This window comes from Sinohyriopsis cumingii, chromosome 3, assembly GCF_028554795.1.
Source record: "Sinohyriopsis cumingii isolate HCF-2022 chromosome 3, ASM2855479v2, whole genome shotgun sequence".
Lineage (NCBI taxonomy): Eukaryota > Metazoa > Mollusca > Bivalvia > Unionida > Unionidae > Sinohyriopsis > Sinohyriopsis cumingii.
In genome coordinates this window covers 73917375-73939885 of record NC_142963.1, presented here as the reverse complement: position 1 = coordinate 73939885, position 22511 = coordinate 73917375, and the positions used below count along the sequence as shown (strand labels likewise).

Genomic DNA, 22511 nt, shown 5'->3' with positions numbered 1-22511 from the left:
ATTATCAGGAATTACCATTTTCCAGATTCAATTAAAAACTTCTAATGCAAGTAAATTACATGTAAAATAAAAGATTACAGTCCTCACCCTCCTTGATTTGTCAGCAGCATTTGACACAATAGACCATGATATATTACTTCACTGTCTCCAGCATGTATTTGGCAGTCATGATACAGCCTTACTGTGGTTCAAGTCCTACTTGGTCAACAGGACACAAATTGTATCTGCAAATGGAATACACTCCAGCCCAGTTGATCTATGTTGTAGTGTTCCACAGGTCTGTTCTTGGACCTGTTCTCTTCATTCTGTACACTCATTCGCTCTCAAGTGTCATCGACCATCATCCAGTGTCTCACCAATTGTACGCTGAAGACACGCAAATATACAAATCTAGCCACCCAACTGAAGTTGATGCTACCATCTGAGGTGTAGAGAGGTCCATTTCTGATGTGAAATCATTGATGACTTGTAACAAGCTGCAGATGAATGATGATAAAACTGAGGCCATTCTGATCACAACAAAAAGACTTTCTCATTCACATCCTTTACCTCAAACAATAAATATCAGCAACACCAACATTAAATTCACACAATCAGTACAAAACCTAGGTGTTACTCTGGACAGTACTCTCACATTGCATCAGCATGTCATGAACATATGCAAGGCTGCATATCTTGAGCTGAGACGCATCAGCTCAATTTGCAGATATCTTTCAGTTGATGCCACTAAAACACTTGTGTGTTCATTAGTACTTTCAAGACTGGACTATTGTAACTCAATTCTGTCTGGTTCATCTCAATATCTGCTCCAGAAACTTCAAAAAGTTCAAAACACAGCTGCTCGGATCATACTTAGAGTACCACAGTCAGAGCACACCTTCCCGCTGCTTTGTATCCTACACTGGCTATCCATTTGATCCAGAATCAAACACAAAATTTGTTCTCTGTGCTACGTTTCACTATCAGACTCTAGTCCAGCATACCTATCCGACCTCACCCATGTGTATACACCAGCAAGATACTTATGCTCCTCTTCTGACAATCGTGTACTCATTATTCCCACTGTGAAAACAAAGTCATGTGGACATTGTTCTTTTGCATACCAGGGCCCAGCAACGTGGAATGAATTGCCCACTGAACTTAGACACAAAGACAGTGATCACATTCAAGAGGGCTCTCAAAACTTACTTATTTCGACTGCAAGAACAAACTTAAAGACCTAATAATGTTTCCTACCTTAAATATTCTCAGCATGTTTTTTTTTAATGTTTTCTAATTTGATAGTGTTTGTTTTTGTAATCATATCATTATATGTTTTTTGTCATATAGGTGTAGTTTAATGTTGTAAAGCGCTTAGAGCTTCTAAGATTAGGCGCTATACAAAGTCCTCATTATTATTATTATTATTATTATTATTATTATTATTATTATCATGTGTCTTGAATGGAAAATTTTTCAATATTCTGTGTAAATTGTGGGGTATGATTGTGATTTGCACAATGTACTGGAGCAGTTATAGCCAAAGTGCAGGAAGTGGGCTCATGGGCTCTTAGCAGACACATTTCTGCAAATATATGGACAGATTATGCATTGAAGTTTGGCTTCGTTATTTGTCTAAGAAGTGGAGCTGAAGCTTGCATTTCTTATTGTTTTCATTATATAAAATGAGGCAAAACACTCCGGTCCTGCTTTTATTAAACATTTCAAACATGGGGTCCACACTCGACTCGTGTATTGGAAGGTTACTTAGGATAAATTGCATTAAACCACATTAAGCAGACGTATTTAAACCACTTTAAAGCTTACCATAAATTGGACTTTATAGAAATAGTACAGAGGAGAAGATTTTTTAATTGAGTACACACTGATGATGAAAAGGTTGAAAATGAGGCCATGCTAAAGTATGGAATAACTGGTATTAGAGTCCAGATATGTGTTTGAAGCATGGAATAACAGGTGCTAAACTACATATATATATTTGAAATATGGAAAAACAGTTGTTAGACTACAGATATGTGCTTGAAGTATGGAATAACAGGTGTTAAACTACACACACACACATATACATATATTTGAAGTATGGAATAACAGTTGCTAGACTACATATATGTGTTTGAAGTATAGAATAACAGGTGTTAGACTACAGATATTTGTTTGAAGTATGGAATAACAGGTGTTAGACTGATATATGTTTGATGTGTGGAGTAACAGGTGTTATATTATAACTGTTTAAAGTATGGAATAATAGGTGTTAGACTACAGATATGATTTTGAACTATGGAATAACGGGTTTTAGACTACAGATATGTCCTTGAAGTATAGAATAACAGGTATTAGACTACAGATATGATCTTGAACTATGGAATAACAGGTTTTAGACTACAGATATGTCCTTGAAGTATAGAATAACAGGTATTAGACTACAGATATGATCTTGAACTATGGAATAACAGGTTTTAGACTACAGATATGTCCTTGAAGTATGGAATATAAGGTGTTAGATATGTATTTAAATTATGCAATAACAGGAATATGGAGTAACAGGTGTTGCACTACAGAAATATGTTTAAAGTATATAATAACAGGTGTTAGATGAGAGATATGTTTCATTTATGGAATAACAGCTGTTAGACTACAGATATGTGTTTACAGAATGGAATAACAGGTGTTAGACTTCAGATATGTGTTTTAATGTCTGGAATAATAGTTGTTAACCTTTTAGAGTATTAAAAAACAGGTGTTAGACTGCTGATACTTGTTTTAAGTCTGTAATAACAGGTGTTGATACTTGTTTAAAGTATGGAATAGCAAGGGTAAGACTGATGCATGTTTAAAGTTGATACAATTAGGTTTTGGGTACTTTGTGTGCAGATTAAAATGATTTGATACAGTTAATACACTGAATATCTCACAAATAGTATATTTATTGCATTTCAGAATGGAACTTTGAAGATTATAGATAGAAAGAAGCACATCTTTAAATTGGCCCAGGTAACTTCTGGATTGTAACTATTCCTTATCCAGGGCTTTTGTGCTAGGAGAAGATATTGTCTTGAAATGGCATCTGAATGCCAATATTTGATGCTGCCATTGGAAGGTCAGCAGGGCCATCTTGATTTGTCCCAGTATGTTCTTATGTTTATTCATCTGTACATCTGCCTGTCCATCCCAAGATAAATTTTTTTTTAGCACATTTACATGCAGAAAACTAGATGTGGTCAAATGAAGTTTGATAGACATTTCCAATGCTCATGTTGATGACTTTGGTACCATTATAGCATTTTTTTTGTCACATTTGAAGCATAGGGGAGACTTGAGGGGATCACTTTTCTGATTGTGTACTTGTAGGTGTCAGCATTAAATTTTTGTGTTAGGCCAAGTTTCCTGACTCTATTTTATGTACAGTCATAAAATTTGATTGATGTACTCATCTTGATTAGTACTAATCACCATGGGCAAAAGTTGGATAAAGTGACCTATTTTTCCTTCCTTTTTGATTCATTCAGATCAGCTTTTTTGATAATGTTGTAATGTACTCTCATGAAACTTAATGGTTGTATTGATCTTTTTAATCAAAGGCAAAAGTAGGTCACAGCAACATGCTTTCAATGCTCCATTGATTGCATAAAATTTTGCATTTAGCTGAATGTCTGATACTCTTATATGAAACTTGATGGCTTCTTCTTGGAGGAAACTACTCACAGTAGTTGCCACTTTTTTCTGTAGCACTGCTCTGGTGGCCTAAGTATTTAGAGTGTCTGCCTCGTATGCGGAAGATCAAGGGTTTGAGTTCTGGGCGAGTCATGTCAAAGACTTATATAAATGGTACTAACAGCTGCCTTAATTGGCGCAAAGCATTATGAGGTTGGTGTTAGGATTGGTCGGCCAGTTGAAATTCATCACTTTATGCCAACACTGCTTGACTCTAATGAAATTTTAATTTAACGTTTTATTTGCAGATAACCTGATCTTTTGTGTCATTTATATGGTCTTTTGCTAGCTTTATTAGGCTTTTACAATTTACGGACTGAGAGGCATGCCTGTCTTGAAAACACAAATCAAGTTTCCTCAGATAAAACTTTTAGTCATTTGTTGTCTGTTGACTTGAATCCGTGTTTGTCTCACCTTTGCAAGTAAGCATGGAGAGTCATGGTGACATGTACATACCAACCATTACACTTTTTTCACCAAATTGAGTTTTTTGCAACATTAAAAACTAAAAATAAAGCAATAAAAATTGTTTTGTCATTTTATTATCATCGCTTTAATTCCTCTCATACAAATTTGAGAACATTCTTAAAAAAGCGCAAGAGTATTTTTCTTATTTGGTATTTATAGCAAATGTATATGACCTATTTTGAAGAAAACGAACATGTTTCTTCAGAAGTGAACTTGGCCTAACAGATCATTTTATTGAAAATGTCTGTCTGCATGGGTTCGAGTCGCAGGTTCGGCCTATGTTTGTATGTGAGAAGGCTTGCCAGTAGCTTCTCGTGGGTCGGTGGTTCTTTCTGGGGTTTTCCCAGGTTCTTCCTCCACCATTAATACTGGCCGCCATGTGTAGCCTATCTTGTGCTGAAAAATGGCGTTAAACCCTACAACAACAACAACAATATTGAAAACATAGTTAGTGAAGTCTCTAGTCTTAAAGAAAATGGCACTAGATGATAAGTGAAATGTTTTCAGTGTGAGTTGTGGATGATATATGACAGAAATATTGGGGCCCCGAGTGGTCTAAAGCACTCACCATTACAGATCACTGCCATCCCACCTCTATCAGCATGGGTTCGAGTCTCAGATTCGGCTAATGTGGGTATGTGAGAAAGCTTGCCAGTAGCTTCTAGTGGGTCAGTGGTTCTTTCCTCGGTTTTCCCCAAGAGTTCTTCCTCTACCATTAATACTGGCCACCATGTATAGCCTATCTTGTGCTGACAAATGGCATTAAATGCTACAACAACAACAACAGAAATATTAGAGCAGACTTCAAAACCTGTCAGATCAGAAAAAGTGGTAAATCAACACCGCTTTACAAACTTTAAAGAAAAATATGCGAGTAATGTAGTACAGCACTATGAGCACCTGACCATGATCATTCAGCGAAAGTTACACATGTAGACTAGTTAATTTGAGTGCTGAATGTAAATACTTTTTCAGTATCTTTTTTTGTTTGTATTCTGGTTTTAATGTATATGGATTTTGCCCTTTGTGACAAGAATTCTGACCAGCTGCCAAGCCAGGTTTGTCATAAATATGTATCTTTTTTTATACGTGCTGTAATTCTAGCATGTAATATATAGATTACACCCTTATGCCCAAATTAGGCTTTTTTGCCACTTATTATAGCAATAATTATGCATATATTGGGAGGGGGGGCTTTGCATGTATGGTGACAGCAGCACTGACATCATTAGTAAAATTTTGTGTTATAATTCAGAAAATCAAACCCATGAATTGATCACTGCTTCTTGATTTTGTAATTCTGTCAATCATAAGAAGTTCATTCGCATTATTTCCTTTAATAAAATGATCTTTTTTATTGACCAATATCATGCATATATTACGTGATTAGATTTTCAGGCTTTTACAACAAATTTTCTTTTTCTTTCAAACATATTTCAGCGTTTTTAGTTGAAAATTTTATTTTCTACAATTAAGCAAAAGCAGCTTGAGGTAGTCAAATGAAATTTTGGAGAGCATGTTTGTATGCACATGTAAATGACTGGATTAAGATGTTAACGCCATTTTAGTATTAAAAAAAGTAACTTTTGGACGTTTTTAACTTTTTTGACATCTTCTTTTCTGAAGTGGGGCCATTACTGTTTTGTCAACACAAATCTGTTTACACATTCCAAAATTGCTAGTCATAACTTGTCTTCCTGAATTTACACATCATAAACATTGAAGATCCCATACCAAAATGTTAGAAGTAGGTTATCTGACCTTAATTTGACCTTGCTATATGAATTCATGGTGGTATAGGCAGGTGAGTATGCGTTGCCCACACCATCATGAAAGTAAAAAGTGCATGCAGTCTGGAGAAGGTGACACTATTATTCATTCTTTTGCAAGTTCTTTTGATCAATTGGAACATTTTAATGTTAATAACCATGTATTGTATTGTGTTTATAGGGAGAGTACATTGCTCCAGAGAAGATAGAAAACACATATGTCAGGAGTCCACTGATTTCTCAGTTCTATGTTCATGGGGACAGTCTTAAGGTATGTACATTATTCTCTTGATCATGCATAACATGATTGTGAGACAATGTTATCTCATTCTCCATTCAGTAAAGTGGTATAAAGTGTCATTTCATATGATGGGATGCCAATGAGTCCATTGTTGATGGAATCATTCCATTTTTTTAGTACCTTAGATTGTGCCTTTGTGACAAGTTCTGTTATATACTAATTTTCAAGTGAGATATAATATTGATTGATCAAATATTATATCAGCTCAGCACATGGATTCATCATGAAAGTTTAAAAGCAGTCGGAAAGGATTATACCTTGACGAAAACATCTAATATTAACATTTGAAATGGAATATGCAAGGCATTGTCATTGGGCAAACACTTGCCATTTCAATCCTTTCTTGACAGACTTGAGCTTGCCGCCTGGTACAAATATTACTTTAGAAAGCACATTTCAGCCAAAACTTTCTTTGAATCAGTAAGACTCACTCATAAAATAAATTTTGGGATAAAAATTCAAAAGTATTCCAGTTTTTTATTTGAGATTCTGATGGGTATTCTGTTGTTACATCAGTATTGCTTGTTGTCTCTGTAGTTGTTCCTTTTTCTGGTGATGCATTGTTTTGCACACCAAGAGACCTCCACTTTTTAATATTTTGGTTAGCCATGGCCAGTCTACAAAATAGCTAAAGGTTAGAGTAAACAGGCGTGAAGCTGGTGCAACTAATAAAGAGTTAATCCTTATCACTGTAATTACCCCGTGAAAAGGACTGCCCCTCTGAAGGCTACTCTGACATGACTTCAAAGAAAAACTGATGTTTTGTTGGGTGTCCATGTAAACACCTGTAATTATTCAGCAACTAAATGATGCCTTATTTGATGTAACGATTTTGAAATTAAGTTGGAGATGACCTGAATATAAATCATAAAAGTAATAAAAGCTTTCACAGTTTGATTTTGACAGTATTGTCCAGTTGTTGATATGCCATAATAATAATAATAATAATAATAATAACAGCTATCTAAGTATATGTCATTGAGACTAGGGCACATCAGTATTTGTAGAGACTCTTTTAAAAGAGTGCAGAAAAGTACATCGACTCACAAAAGTGAGTTGGCAAAATCTATTCAGTTTTTCAGGAAACAAAATTTTGATGAAAATTACATTAATACCAAAAAAAGCAAAAAATAGGTGTAAGTTCCATTTGACTGGTGGTATTTAAATATGAGTACATCAAGGTTATGTGATTTTATCCTGACAACTGTTCCCATCTGCAGTCTAAGGCTATTTAGGTACAATTCATGATCCAAGATAAACTTGTCTTTTGTAGAGGACCAACAATAAATCCCACTTCTGTTCCTTAGGGGTCAACTCTTGAGGCATTTAACACTGTTTACTAATTGCTGTATTTATTTTGAATTAATTTGTGCTGGATCCACATTTTCCATCCATGGCCCCCATCATTATTGTATCTAACATTGTGGCATACTGCTGTGCAGCTAAATCAAAGACTGTCCAAGAGCCCAGCAAGAAGTCTTTCTGGGAACTACAGAAAGGCATAATTGATTCACTGATTATTGCAAAATTTCAGTTTTGCTTGATGACTGATTGGGAAATTCAGCCTTTTCTGGTGATGTACCAAAGAGTAAAGCCCACGCTCCTGGTTTTTGCTTCACATCTTGTGTTCTTTGTCAAGAGTCTGATGGAGAAATTAATTTATCAGAAATCATGCAGCAGGCAGCTTCACTCTCTGGTATGGTAAAGATCAATGTGGAAGATGAGAAACATCATGTGGATGTTTCAAAGGTCAGCCAAGGATTCAGTGCTCAGGTAACTTTGCATCAGGCTAAGCTAGCCACATCTGGAAAGACGAAATATGAATTTAAGTATGCCTGTCAAAAATGGTTGCAAAGCTACTGCAAAAGTCACCTATTTCTTACCCCACTGTCCATTGCCTGTCTTGCCTGGATCTCTGGCAGCTCAGATGGCAACATCTCAAAGAAAACGGTAGTGTAACACAAAACTAAGAAGCCTTTACATCATGTCTGAGACAAGAAAGCATATATGATCAGGTCCTGAAGTAGTTTAGAAAATGATGTGATGTTGTCACCTCAGATGACTTGCAGACTTTTAGGGATTTGGACTCGTCCCAGAACAGATTAAACACCTTTTTTATGGAAAGGTTGCCAGGAATAAAAGCATTTATGATGAGTGTCACTGAGTACACAGACAGGCCACAAAAGAAAGAGTGTTCTTGATAAAAAAAATTAAGTAGAAAATTTGTCTGAACAGGCACTTGAAGCACAGTGGATAATTGTGGACCATCCGAGAAAAGCTGGAGGAAAGGAAAATGTTCACTCACCAAGGAGCTGCTTCTGTCAACAGGTCCTCTACAAAAATATCAGCATTATCCAGATGAAAAGGAAAAATGAAAACAGAAGCAATTAAGAGAGGATTGAATAGAAAAAAGATGGAGTAATCGATTATCTAAACTGCAAGAGTCAGAGAATGGAGGAAGATGTCAGCAACAGTTTTCCAGGCACCAGACAAACTGGCAGATGAGGCAGAAGAGAAAGGGATACTCACATTTGTATCTCAGTCCAATGGAATTGGAGGAAATGGGAAAAAGAAAGAAGAACAAGTAAAAGTACCAGAGTTGCAGCTGGAGGAGAAATCGAGCAGATAAAGAGCAGTGTTTAATGTTCGGGTCCAGTTGTAATGACATTATTATCATTTCCCTTCAGATTTCATTACATGTATTTATTTTTGTATTGGTTTTTTTTTTGTTCCTTGTAATTAAATAAGTAACTGAAGTAGAACACTTGATACAAAAAGTAGCTGTTGAAAACTGAAACTAGTCTTTGAAAAAGTCATTGAAAAATCGTAGAATCGCAGTTCTCCTGATCTCTATGAACCCTGAACAAGGGAGATCACTCATCATTATGTTTGTATTTCAGTCCTGCCTTGTTGGTGTTGTTGTACCAGACTATGATGTGTTGCCCAAATTTGTACAGGAAAAGTTCAGTATTAATGGAACTCATGAGGAATTGGCAGCTAACAAGGTAATTTTTTCTGTATACACTAAATATAAGATGCACAGTCAAGAAAGCATAATCCAGTAAAAAAAAATTGTATTCTTTTTGTATTATGTTATTGTGATGTTTTTTTGGGTTTTTTTTAGTATGCATGTTGATGACCATCTGTGTAAATAGTGTCCTAGACTTGTGCATGTTAAAGCCTTCATGTTATTTTCTGGAAGTGGCAGTTTTCAGACCAGTTGACCCTCTGAAATAAACTTGCAGCATCATTCTAAACACTATTATTATTAAGATTGACTGTTGAATTAGTTACTTTGATTGCTGTCGGAGTCGTCTGAGACATTTCTCCTTGTAGGTACCACATCCATCAACAAATGATGTCCTGAGTGTAATTATCAGATTATTGGCTTCCATGTTGACCTCTGACATAAATTTGAAACACCAGCTTTCATTGGCTAAGGTACAAGTAAATTTGGCATCGATTGATTTCTGCTGGAAATAGACCTTATTTCCGTTGCCAGGGAATATCCTGTTAGCATAGACAACAACTTGTGTAAATCAGTTATGAAGGAAGGTGTTGTGTGGATTCATAATGCAGATATTGAAAACCTTATTTGAAGTTTGTTTACATGAGGACGGGGAAAGTAGTTATGTGGTAGTGTACTAAGTTGTGTTGCTAATAACTACAGTAAATTTCAAGTATAGGTTTTTGCTCTTTTAATTGGTGCTAATGATCACTAAAATAAACTAAGGTGAATCAGATTTTCAGATTGCATTTTTGATGCAAGCCAGAAGGTTGGTGGTTTAATATTTTAAATGTTCTCATTTTGTCAGTAGTCTAACATTCTACTGCTGAAAAGTCATGGACAGCCCTGTCAGTGTAACATATTTTCAAGGTTGTGATGCTGAGGTAAATAAATACAATTTTGAAGAAAGAAAATTTCTCCAAATGTACAATATTGCATTAAATCAAACAGGGGCCCCGAGTGGCCGAGTGGTCTAAAGCGCTGTTCGTTACGGATCACTGCCATCTCACCTCTGTCTGCGGCGGTTCGAGTCTAAGATTCAGCCAATGTGGGTATGTGAGAAAGCTTGCCAGTAGCTTCTCGAGGGTCGGTGGTTCTTTCCGGGGTTTTCCCAGGTTCTTCCTCCACCATTAATACTGGCCACCATGTATAGCCTATCGTGTGCTGAAAAATGGCGTTAAACCCCACAACAACAACAACAACAACATTAAATCAAACAAGTATATACAACACATAAAAGTAGAGTTAACAGATGAGAAACTTTGTCCCATGTAACTCTGTCTTGATAGGCAATGTACACAAGAGTCTATGCCATGGAATTCTTGATGGCCAATGCAGGCTAGACTGTTCTGTGGAACTCTTATTTTAATGGTCAATGCAGGCAAGACACTGTTTGATAGTACTCCTATCTTGATAGGCAGTGCATACAAGACACTGTTTGATGGTATTCCTATCATGATAGGCAGTGCATACAAGACACTGTTTGATGGTACTTCTATCTTGATACGCAGTGCATACATGACACCGTTTGATGGTACTCCTATCTTGATAGGCAGTGCATACATGACACCGTTTGATAGTACTCCTATCTTGATAGGCAGTGCATATATGACACTGTTTAATGATACTCCAATCTTGATAGACAGTGCATACAAGACACTGTTTGATGGTACTCCTGTCTTGATAGGCAGTGCATACATGACACTGTTTAATGGTACTCCAATCTTGATAGGCAGTGCATACATGACACTGTTTGATGGTACTCCTATCTTGATAGGTAGTGCATACATGATGCTGTTTGATTGTACTCCTATCTTGATAGGCAGTGCATACAAGACACTGTTTAATGGTACTCCTATCTTGATAGACAGTGCATACAAGACACTGTTTAATGGTACTCCTATCTTGATAGGCAGTGCATACAAGACACTGTTCCATGGAAGTCTTGATCGGCAATACAGATGAGACTCTCTTCCATGTAATTATAATCTTGACTGACAGTATATGTTAGACATTGTGTTCCATCTTATCTAGATAGACAGTACAGTTCCATGGAACTAATATCTTGACTGACAGTGCAGGCATTATATCTTATTCGTGCTATTTTTACACTGTGAATGTGATAGCATGGTTTATATGATATATTCTTTCCTTGTTCAGGATGTGAAGAAGGCAATATTGGAAAGTATTACAGATATTGGCAAGAAGGCAGGACTCACATCATTGGAGCAGGTAACTTGTCTCCTAGGTAATAGGTACACCTGTACAAAACATAAGGATCATTGATGGTTGGCAGTGTTCTGATGTTTTACAGGGTAGGATCAGAACATGAAGGAAGCCCAATCATGACAGTGTATGGTATATAGTGTTAAACTTGTACATTTGTCCATAACACCATACATTATTTGGGTTTTGTATTTGGATTATTGTCGCAGAGCATCCATGTTTGAAGAACATATTTCTAGGTTATCAAGTATTCAGGCAAATGTTTGAACATGTCTAACTGTTTATGCTTGTGATTCTTACGTGATCACGTTTCTGGACAAGAACTTTTCTTGAAGTAAATATATATGTCAATTAGTGTTTGGAGAAATGCCATAGCTCAGATGGTATAGAATTGGGTTTGTAAGCCAGTAGTCATAGAATTTTTTTTATACCAGACTGACCAGGCCAGCCAGGTTGGCTGCCTTGATGTGTCTTTGGGAAAGGCACTTAGCTTCTGTTTCCTTGGCATCATAAAGCCAATCATGTACACAAAGTCCGATTAAAAAAAAAAAAAGAGCATAAATTGGTTCGTGTAATTATAGCTGAGGCTGATTATATACATTTGCAGCATAGTTACCAGATCCAGGCATTCTTGCACCTTCCACTTGTTTTATGGCATTTTATCATTGATTTTAACCAAAAAATAAAATATACTAAATTCTGCAGCAATATTTCTTACTGTAGTGAGTGAATTTAGGTGTTTCAGGGCCAAAATCCAACCATTTTTATCCTTTGTTTGATTACCATGATCGACACAAAAGTAGATCAGTTTAGCTGGGTACTTGTAAAGCAAGGTAACCTTAGCTAGTGAAATTGTAATGTTTGCTACTGGCTAACATAAAAAATTAAACATAACTAGAAAGATGATTAAAGAATATCGAAATTGTTCTCTTTCAAACCTTTTTCTCAGATTACACACACAGATTCTATCTCTCTCTCTCTCTCTCTCTCTCTTTGTGCTTGCAGGGTGCAAGGCATCTTGATTTGATCCTGTCCTGAGAAGATCGTTGGCATGATTACACAAAAACCTCTCATGTAGACACTCAAAAAATGGCAGGCATACATAAATTCATATGTAGAAGATATAGTTGCATTTTCGGAACATTGCAGCAATTTGTGAGATTTTACATTCATTTAGCCAATCTCTAATAGTTGAGGAAAGCTATTATACTGTCAACAGCATTGATGTTGGCATCAATGTATGTACATATTAAAGCACACACACACACACATATATATATATATATATATATATATATATATATATATATATATATATATATATACGCACACACTTATACATACACACATGCACATATCTCAGTTCTTTCTTGCTAGGTAACAGGCAACAGTTTGAAGTGGGCTGCATAGCACTTACCCCCTGGGGAGGGAGCTAAATGCCTAACTTTTGTAGAAAAACATGCATTAAATTTTTTGTTAAGGTTGTGTGTTTAACTTGGGTAGGTGGGTTTGGGATTTAAATACTCTTAACCTGGAATCTGGTGAGGGCATGAATCTTGACTAAACCCTCATCACAAGAATAGGTCACCAAGACCCACATTTCATTTGATTGTTTTATCAATGGGGTTTTCAGAAAAACTATTAGTATATAACTGGTTCTGCATGTAAAAGGTAATTATCTAACCTTAAAGGTGGTTCCACCATTACTGGCTGATATTGTCACTATTCTTTAATAAATTGCAGCATTGATATGGGATGTTCACCAAACACTTTTTATTATATGTAATTGGATCTGAATGAAAATGGTGTACATCTGATATTATCCAACATGTAGTGGTGGTGGTGGGAGTGGGGGTCAGAACCTCTGATTTGGAGCTTCAGGATTTGCCATTGTTAATAAAAATGCTTTGTCTATTTTGCAGGTGAAAGACATTTATGTGCATCCTGAATTATTTTCTGTGGAAAATGGACTTTTAACACCCACATTTAAAGCCAAGAGGAATGAGCTCAAGCTTTTCTTTGCTAAGCAAATTGAAGAGATGTACAGCAGGCTGGATTAGACCAGAGAGTTTCAGCTAGGGTCCATTTTTGGGAAAGTGTGCCATATGAAGACTTTTTGTTTCTTTCAGATTTCTTCTACATGGTTGTTCATACATCTGCTAAAAAGCACAAGGCTTAGCTTATTATATTATGATGTCTGTCCATCCATCTGTACATTGTCAGTTTCATTTCCACATAACTCAAATTGTCCACCATCTACAGTTGCCAACTTTTTGGAGAGCTTGTACATGGGGTAAGGAAGAATTCTATTATTTTTGGGTCAAAGGTCAGGGTCGCTGTGACTGAAAGAAGAGAAATTATTTCAGCATAATACCTTAAGTTCTCCGCATCTACAGTTACCAGAATTTATGAATGGCTTGTACATGGGGTAAGGAAGAAGCCAATTGATTTTGGGATCAAAAAGGTCAGTTGTCAAGGTCATGATTACTGCAAGAAGAAAAAAAAAATCTGCACAAAATATTAGTTCTATGTCACAATCCTGAACCATCCTTTGTGGGTAGCTTGCACTCAAGGTAAAGAAGAAATCTATTGATTTAGGGTCAGAAGGTAAAGTGTCATTGTGACAGAAGGAAGTATAATTATTTCTGCACATATTTCTACATCACAATCCTTGACTCACATTTAGGATAGCTTGTACTCATGGTTTGGAAGAAACCTATCAATTTTGGGATTAAAAGGTCATGGTCACTGACAGAAAGGAGAAAAATTGTTTTTATACAACTGCTTACTTAATGACCATGTAACTTTACCAGAGTTTGTGAATGACTTACAAGCTTGGTACAAATGAAGCCTATCAATTTGGGGTTAAAAGGTCAAAACTGAAGGTCATTTTGACTGAAAGAAGAAAAATGTTTTTGCATATTACCTTAAGTACCATAAGTGCTGTGACTGAAGTTTGTGGATGATTGATGCTTGAGGTATGAAGAAATCCTATTGAATTGGCTGTTAAAAGGTCAAAGGCCATGGTTATCTTGGCTCAAAGAAATATAGATTTTGCAGAATAAAGTTTGTTTTGGAGCAAGTATCTTGACCAAACTTTGTGTGGATGGCTTGCACTTTAGATAATAAAGAACCTTTTTGATTCTGGGATCTAAAGTTCAAAGGTCACAGTCTTGATATGAATAATAAGAAAATAATGGTTTCTACACACAAACTTTTTTTGAAGACTGCTTTCCTTGACCAAAGGTCCAGATCATTCAGACCTGTTTGTCAATAATTTCTTGAGTCAACCTTACTATGCTAGTGCATAAATAGAGGACAGTTAAACTGGGTGGACGTATAATGTACTGTTCATGGTAATCTTATTAGTGCCATATTTTGAATGCATTTTGCAATCTATCACAGTTTTCCAACAAACATAGGTTGACCAAACAATCTTGCAGTTGAATCTTTGATTGAAATATTTATGCATACTTTTTTCCTTAAAAAAATGTTTGCTGCAGTGTAAGTATCTTGCATGGACGAGCTATTATTTTTACATTTACCAGTCCCACTGTCATACCTGTTTCATAGGTGCCATAACTTTTCTGACCACACTGTTCATACATGATTGAAAGAAAGTATATTAGTTATGGTGAAGCTGCACCCTATGTAAAATGCTTAATTACAGTCTCTGTAGATGAGGAAGTTTCATTTTGAATGTCTTTTATTCAAAGCAAAGAAATGTTAATTGTTGGAAAACCCACTCATATAAGTTATTAGTAGATCTGGTCTGTACATCAGTCTCATCTTTTCCTTTGTAATTAAATTTGCCCAATTATTAGAGCATCCTAGTATGGGAAGCCATGTTTTGTCCCTAGACAAGGTTTGGTAATTGTGACTCCTTCTGTATATTTCATATGACTGATTTTGATATTTTTAATGTTAAATAAAATAAAGAAAATTAAGCTACTGAAAAAAAATGGTTGTTTCGGAGAGGGTTTCTGAGCAGAGTCCTGTGTTTGAGCATAGATCTTATGCTATTTGACCAAGAGAAAAACCATAGTCCATTTAGGGTTGTTCCAGTAAAACATATACCCCTCTGAGGAAAGGCACTTTACAACCCACAACAGAAGCAATTAAAAAAAATTATGATCCACCATCAGACATGTTTTAATAAAAAAAACACTGCCCCCTACACAAACATATTTTTTTAACATGATTTCTGGTTATTGGCAAGTGGGCAGTAGAAGCAATTTTCATATTGGGTTGGGGACAGAAGCAATGGAAGGATGCTGCCAGGATTGCCTTCCTGAATCTGGACGTCGTATCAAGAGCTGTGAGACTGCTACTGGCGGTGTGAATTACGTCTTGAAATGCACTTTTAAAGTTAAAAGTTGAAAAAAAATTGCATACTGCGCAAAGCACATGTTTTATATCTGCAACTTTGACATAATTTGCAGAATGTGTATCACTGCTTTAAAAGTATGCGAATTCATACAAATTACATGCACTCGTGTACTGGGATCATTTTCTGACCCTATGTTTTATTCACATTAGACTGCTAGGAGGGGTTTAGATGCAATTTTCAATACATATATTTTTTTCTTCTGACAACCCCACCAGCGATTTCTCATTTTGTTAATACAACCCACAACAGAAGTGATTTTCCTAACCAATCTTCCACTGTCAGAATCAAAATAGTTTGAAACACAACCTCCTACAGAAATTTTTTTGAAGTGCTGTCCCTGGAGGGTATATGTTTTACTGGAATATTACTTGGTCATAATTCTCATATACAAAAATATTCATGAGAACATCATGTTAAAAGTGTATATATTAATAATAAATTCCACTTCCTGTGTAAAATGTTAACCTTCAAGTCCGATAAGATTTGAGATCTGAGTTGCTGTACACAACACAATACCTTTTGCATTTGCAAGGCTTGATTTTTCTGAACGAAATCTGTTTCTTCTTCATCTTGATAATTCTGTTATTGACATTTTGTTTTATAATGTAATAATTACAAATATCTAAAAATATATACATTATCACATAATATAGCACATAATCAGAAATTAAAAACTATGAGATTGAACTTTAAGCATTTTTAGGATGTTTTTGAACTGGTGAGTATATTTGTTTACATTGTTTATATTTTTTCAACTGTTACTATTAATTAAACCTTTTATGTTTCAATAAAATTGAGATCATTGCCTTGTACAGTTATTTTTCTTTTTGTGCTCACTTTTTCAGCTGTTGCATATAATGCCTTTTATCAAGTTCATTTCAATCTTTCATAGATTTAATATTCCTCCAAATTTTCTGGGAACAATTAGTCTCATGTAGAATGTAGGCTGAGATTTCTTAACATTACTGCTAATACATTATAATATTCTGATGTAATCATCCATACAATTTACTCATTGCAGTTTGTTAAACAACTTAATAAATGCTTAATACAGGTTTTCTTGGCTTAGTTTTTGTTCATTGTTTGGTTAGAAATTAAGTATATTTTTGGTTGAATATGGTCAGGAATTCAGTTATCAACATAAATTGTCACATTTGATTTTATTTACTATCTTGATTGTAGCAATCATTCACAAATAATCATGTCACATTTAGGATGGTTGCACTGCTTTTGTTGCTTAATTTCTTCCTGAAATACGAGCTAAACTGTAATCATCAAAAACTATTTCACCTATTTCGTGCTGTATGGTTTTGGTCGATTTTTTTAAAAGTACAAATCATAAATAAAAATACCCAATTTTTCATGTTTATCACCAGGACTAAAGATGTGGATAATAGTGTTAGTGATAACCATTTATCCAGCCATCCAGGGATGAGGCAGGTTCTGCAGTATCACTTTAATTTGCTGCAGTTTTTTCTTCTCAAGGTCGTTTGTTTTCCCTATAGATAGAGGTAGAAAATTTATTGATTTTGGAGCTTCTGGTTCCAAAGTCATATTCACGAGATCTGTGTGATTTTCCTTTCTGCATGACAGGTCATGTTTCATTGGTTTTAATTCTGATCATACTTTATAGACTACACTTGGGCAGGGGCTCTCTATTGATTCTGACGCTGTGAGGCATAAGGTCAAGGTCATGGTGATCTTTTGGGATTTCTGCATGAAATCTTTAGACTTAAAAAAAAAAACTTTCTTTCAGAGGTATATATATGACTTTAGGCACCCATGAAAATTTTGAATTATTGCAATACTACAAAAAATTATTCCAGTGAAAATAAAAAGAATTCCAAGTTTTCTTTAAAATTACAGTATTAACTATCAATGAAGCATCAAAATAATTCTAAACATTTTTAAGTAAAAAAATCTCATTATAGACCAGTATACACAGAAATCATTTGTGTGAACATTGGGGGATGTTGTGTGTGGAAGGGGGGGGTGTTTTTTCATCACTAGTTAAATTTGTAGGGTGGGGAAGGAGTCGCACAGGAGTCCGGCAAGGATTTTTGGTTTGTAGCAACAATCAGAATCAACAAAAATTTGTACTCCACTATACATGTTGAATTTGCAGTACTTTATGATTTCACTTGAACTACTGGAAAATTCAGCATATTTTTATATACTGTGATGCATCGGTAAAAAGAAGAATCTAGACAATAATTGGAGAGGAACATAAATGTACATTAAATACTTTTTAAGCCCATTCATGTGGAAACACGATCATACAGACATCTGGGAGAAGAAAAAGAAGTACAGTATTTAGGGCTTCATATTAATTTTCTTGCTTACTTTATTTTTGAATTTTTTAAAAACAAATTGGGGTCATTGCTAAATTGGATCAGATTTGTTGTAAAAATGTAAATGACTAGTTTTCTCCATCTGACAAATGCGTTTGTGTGCTTCAGAGTTTCAGCTTTTTTTTATAGATAAATGGGATATATAACAGTGTTAGAATTGCAGCATTATGTGGAATATTTCATGTAGTTGGGTTTTTCCTTTCAGTTTTGAATAGAATTTAGAATCAATTATGGTTTGCTTTTATAAAAAAATCACTCTTTCTTGTGCCATTTAGAGTTAGTATGAAGGTTGAGTTATTGAGAACACATGAATCGCAAATTATGGATCAGAAGGTCATAATGACCTTGAGTTCATAAGTTGAAGCATGTCAGCACAAACATCTAGTTTTGTTTCCTGTTTTTTATTGATGATGAAATAAAAAAAACTAGGATATTTGTATAGTAGAAAAAAATATATACTACCGGTATATGTAATAAATTATCATATCCAGAGATAACAGAGCAGCTATATTTGGAATGCCAGTAACTGGTGTTTATGTGGTATTTTTCTTTTTGTTACAAAGGAAGAAAGTTGTACACTGTCCATTTGGTTTTAGTGCATCATGCCAGCAGAGGGTGAGACAAGAGATTCTTTATATATTTGTTTCATGAGTAGATTGCATAATCTTTTTGCTGTGTCTTTTGTAATCCGTCTTAAGATGCTAGTCTAAATATATGAATGATTTAGTAGTTTCTGTTGAAGAAAGATCTGTTCTTGTTAATGAATGCCAATTCATATGATGTCTTTACAGGACAAATTGTTTTCAGATGGCATCATGAATGGGATCTAGTGCTGCATTGAATAATATATTAATGCAAATGGTCTGAAATAAATACGAAAGGAAAGCTTCTCTTGTATGAGCTGTAATAATTCCATGCCATTCTATCTTCCACAAATACAAGTAGTATGCATTTAATTGATCCTCCACATATCAGGGTGCTTGTAATGTTAAAACTACCACAATATTTCCCCATGTTTGCCCTTTGCAGGGGTCACCAGGCCCCAACTTTCCAGCTTTTTCTGGTCTTTTACCATTTCAGCAGTTTGTTTTCAGCATTTATTTTTGGTTTTATCAACAATTCTACTTTGTACAAAAGAATATTTTATTTATTATGTTTTTGAAAATGATAGTTACAACCTGGTTTATACAAACTCCTGGCCATTCTTCTTGTGTGCCAGAAATTTACGTTGTGAGAGGCTAGAACTTGTGAGGGAAATCATGCACATACTGTTATGGTGGTTGTTGTCGGATTAATGCCATTTTCCAGGACACAATAGGCTGTGCATGGCAGCAAGTATAGCTGGTGGAGGAAAACCCCTGGGAGAACCACCGACCCACAGGAAGCTCCTGGCAAGCTCTCTCAAATACCAACATTAGCCAAGCCCGAGACTCAGAGCCCACCATATTAAAGGTGGACAGACTGGTATAAAATAATTGAGACCAATGTAAAAGAAACTCTTTTATCTATCTTTCAGACTTGATTTGCTCGCACATTTTAGATGCAACACCAGATTCCATTCACTATCCCATTTGAAATCCACTATAGTTGCTATTCTTACATGTATAAAACAGTTGAACTTTTAAAAAAAGTATATTTGATGCAGTGTCAGCTATATTTAAACATTGGAATTGCAAGTGATGATTATGTTTCTTATTTGCCTACATATGTGTGGTATTTAATAGTCGTCTAGACCTGTTGGACACTGGACATAGCTTTCCTATTTCACTTTCTTTTTTTGTTGTATGTATTTCCATGATGTTCCATATGAAACTTTAAATGAAATAAATGATTGTGAAATCTTACATGACATGGAAAAAATTGAATATTTTGTACGATATGGCAAGTTTCAATACAAATGTCATTGATCTGAGTCCCAATAGGGATCAGACATCAAGTTCTTTATGATATTTCTTAAATAATCTTTTCATTTGAAAATACTTGGTAATCACAAGCATCATTGATTTCTGTTCTTGTAATAGTGGGTTGTCGTTTTTTTTACCAACAGTACATTTACATGTAGTACTTGCTTGCCTTTAACTCATGTGTCTTTAATGGTAATGGAAAATGTTCAAGGAAAAAGGTGGTTGGTTTAGATGTGCTTTTATAAATGAAGTAGGATAAACTGTTTCCTGTGTAAATGAGAATACAGCAGAAATTAAAATTTTTTTTTTACATTTAAATTCTCTATTGATATCACAGTAGAATATAAAATTCTTCAGACATCCAGGGGTGAGATTTTTGGCAGTCTTAAAAAAAGGTGTGTTCTGAATGGGAATTAACCAACCAGTTACATGGTCTTGTTCACATGTGAAAACTGCTCTTTGGGAACAACTAATTTGGCCACTCTGTCTGCTATCTTGGTTCTGTCCATCCAGGCATAAATCTTGATTACACATTGGTCAGAAGAATGGTATCATGTGACCATAACCAAGGACATCAAATGGGTCAACTGATTATCATAGTGAAACTGACTCCTGGTTAGAGCAATCAGAACACTGCTCTGGTAATTTGTATGTTTGGGGTTTATTTAAACATTGCTGAACAATCCTGTTAAAGCTTTATATCCAGTACCTCTATTCATATGTCTTGGACCACAAATGTGTGGCTGTTGGCTGAATTTCCATATTTTTTCAACCAGATTTTAAAATACTAAGATTCACATGGGAAAATCTCACAGCTCCATATCTCTTGTTTTGTTGCATTATATATTAATGAAAAAATACTATTATATTCTTTTTACCCACCTCTGTTATAAAAAATGTTTTACTTGTCACCATCTTGCATTTAGCCCCAGAGAAAAGGAGCAGAACTAATGGAACTTTTCTTTGATTAATGATGAACTGGAAGGACATCTTCTTGCATTTCAAATCAGGACCATATTATGCTTCTCAGGGTGAGATTATCGGTTTTTGATTATGCAAAATATGGCCAGTTACAGGTATGAAGTGTGTAATCAGCTGGTTTCAAACATCATAAATTCATGTTTGAACAGTTTTTGTTTTACTTCTGCTTGTTCAGGTTATTCTTGTGTAATATGGATGGACACTTGGTAAAACTACTGTCCTCTATCAACTTCATGCATTATATTACTATTGTAATTCATTGAAATATTACTATTTGATTTCATTGAAATATTACTATTGGAATTCATTGAAATATTACTATTGGAATTCATTGAAATATTACTATTATAATTCATTGAAATATTACTATTGGAATTCATTGAAATATTACTATTGGAATTCATTGAAATAAATGGTAAAAGACCTGTAAGAAAAAGATACATGTTTGGGAACACTCAGTAAAGAATATGAGCCAGAAGGACACATTCCTTCACTATTTTAAAATGTTTTAATACAGGAAGCCAGGTTTTTATTTACTAACTTACAAGTCAGATCCAACTGCTAACTGCACAGACCCAGATCTGCCATCCCATAATGTGCCAGCAGATCTAGGGATATGCAATTTTTTAGGAGTAATCAGTAGAACACACAACCTAAATCCCAATAGGCTATTGCAGATTTCACTGGCAGGTTAAGTCTGTGATGCTTGTAGTTGGACTTACAAGCGAGTATATATGGTACTTCTTTTTACCCACCTGCTTATTTATTAAAATATTGTGCATTTTTTGTATTTGACAAGAAACTTCATCATTTCTAAATGTACAGTGTTTGTTTACATGAACTTCACTCCATCATTTATAAACTTATCTAGTGTTCTGTTTACATAAACTTGCAAACTTAATCATTTCTAAACTTAACTAATGTTCTGTTTACACAAACTTGCAAACCAACATAAATAAATCATGAGCATCAATAGATGGAAAGTAAACTAATGCCTAATGATCCAGTGATGTGTTGAACTAATTTCTAAGTGATATCTTTTCTGTACGACATACTTGTTAAAGATACCCTATTAATTGACATGTATGTACTTGACTTATTCTTCAACATACAGTCATTAGAAGAGTTTTCTGATGAATTAAATATTTTGGTTCTTGCTCAGTCTTGTTTCTTATATTAAGAATGAAAATAATGGCTTCCAATTATGGGTGTTCATTTCTTAATTATATATACTGTTATGGATTCTGTTGGAATATATCCAACTAGTATTCTCTTCATTCAGTACACTTAGCCGCTGTCAAGTATCAGATCATCATCCAGTGTCTCACCAATTGTACGCTGATGACACCCAAATATACAAATCTAGCCACCCAACTGAAGTTGATGCTACCATCCAAGGTGTT

General features: G+C 35.0%; 1 protein-coding gene across 5 annotated transcripts in view; it reads left to right on the top strand.

Moving 5' to 3' along the window:
• LOC149803108 (long-chain-fatty-acid--CoA ligase 1-like) overlaps positions 1-22264 on the top strand; it is a 134152-nt gene extending 111888 nt beyond the window's left edge. For all 5 annotated transcript variants that reach the window (XM_089952713.1, XM_089952715.1, XM_089952714.1 and 2 more), the window contains 5 exons: positions 2938-2991; positions 6130-6219; positions 9150-9254; positions 11417-11488; positions 13405-22264. In XM_089952713.1, the coding sequence (XP_089808839.1) occupies positions 2938-2991; positions 6130-6219; positions 9150-9254; positions 11417-11488; positions 13405-13542 (459 nt within the window). In that variant the 3' untranslated portion in view covers positions 13543-22264. The remainder of the gene's footprint in view (positions 1-2937; positions 2992-6129; positions 6220-9149; positions 9255-11416; positions 11489-13404) is intronic.
• Positions 22265-22511: the final 247 nt, after the last annotated feature.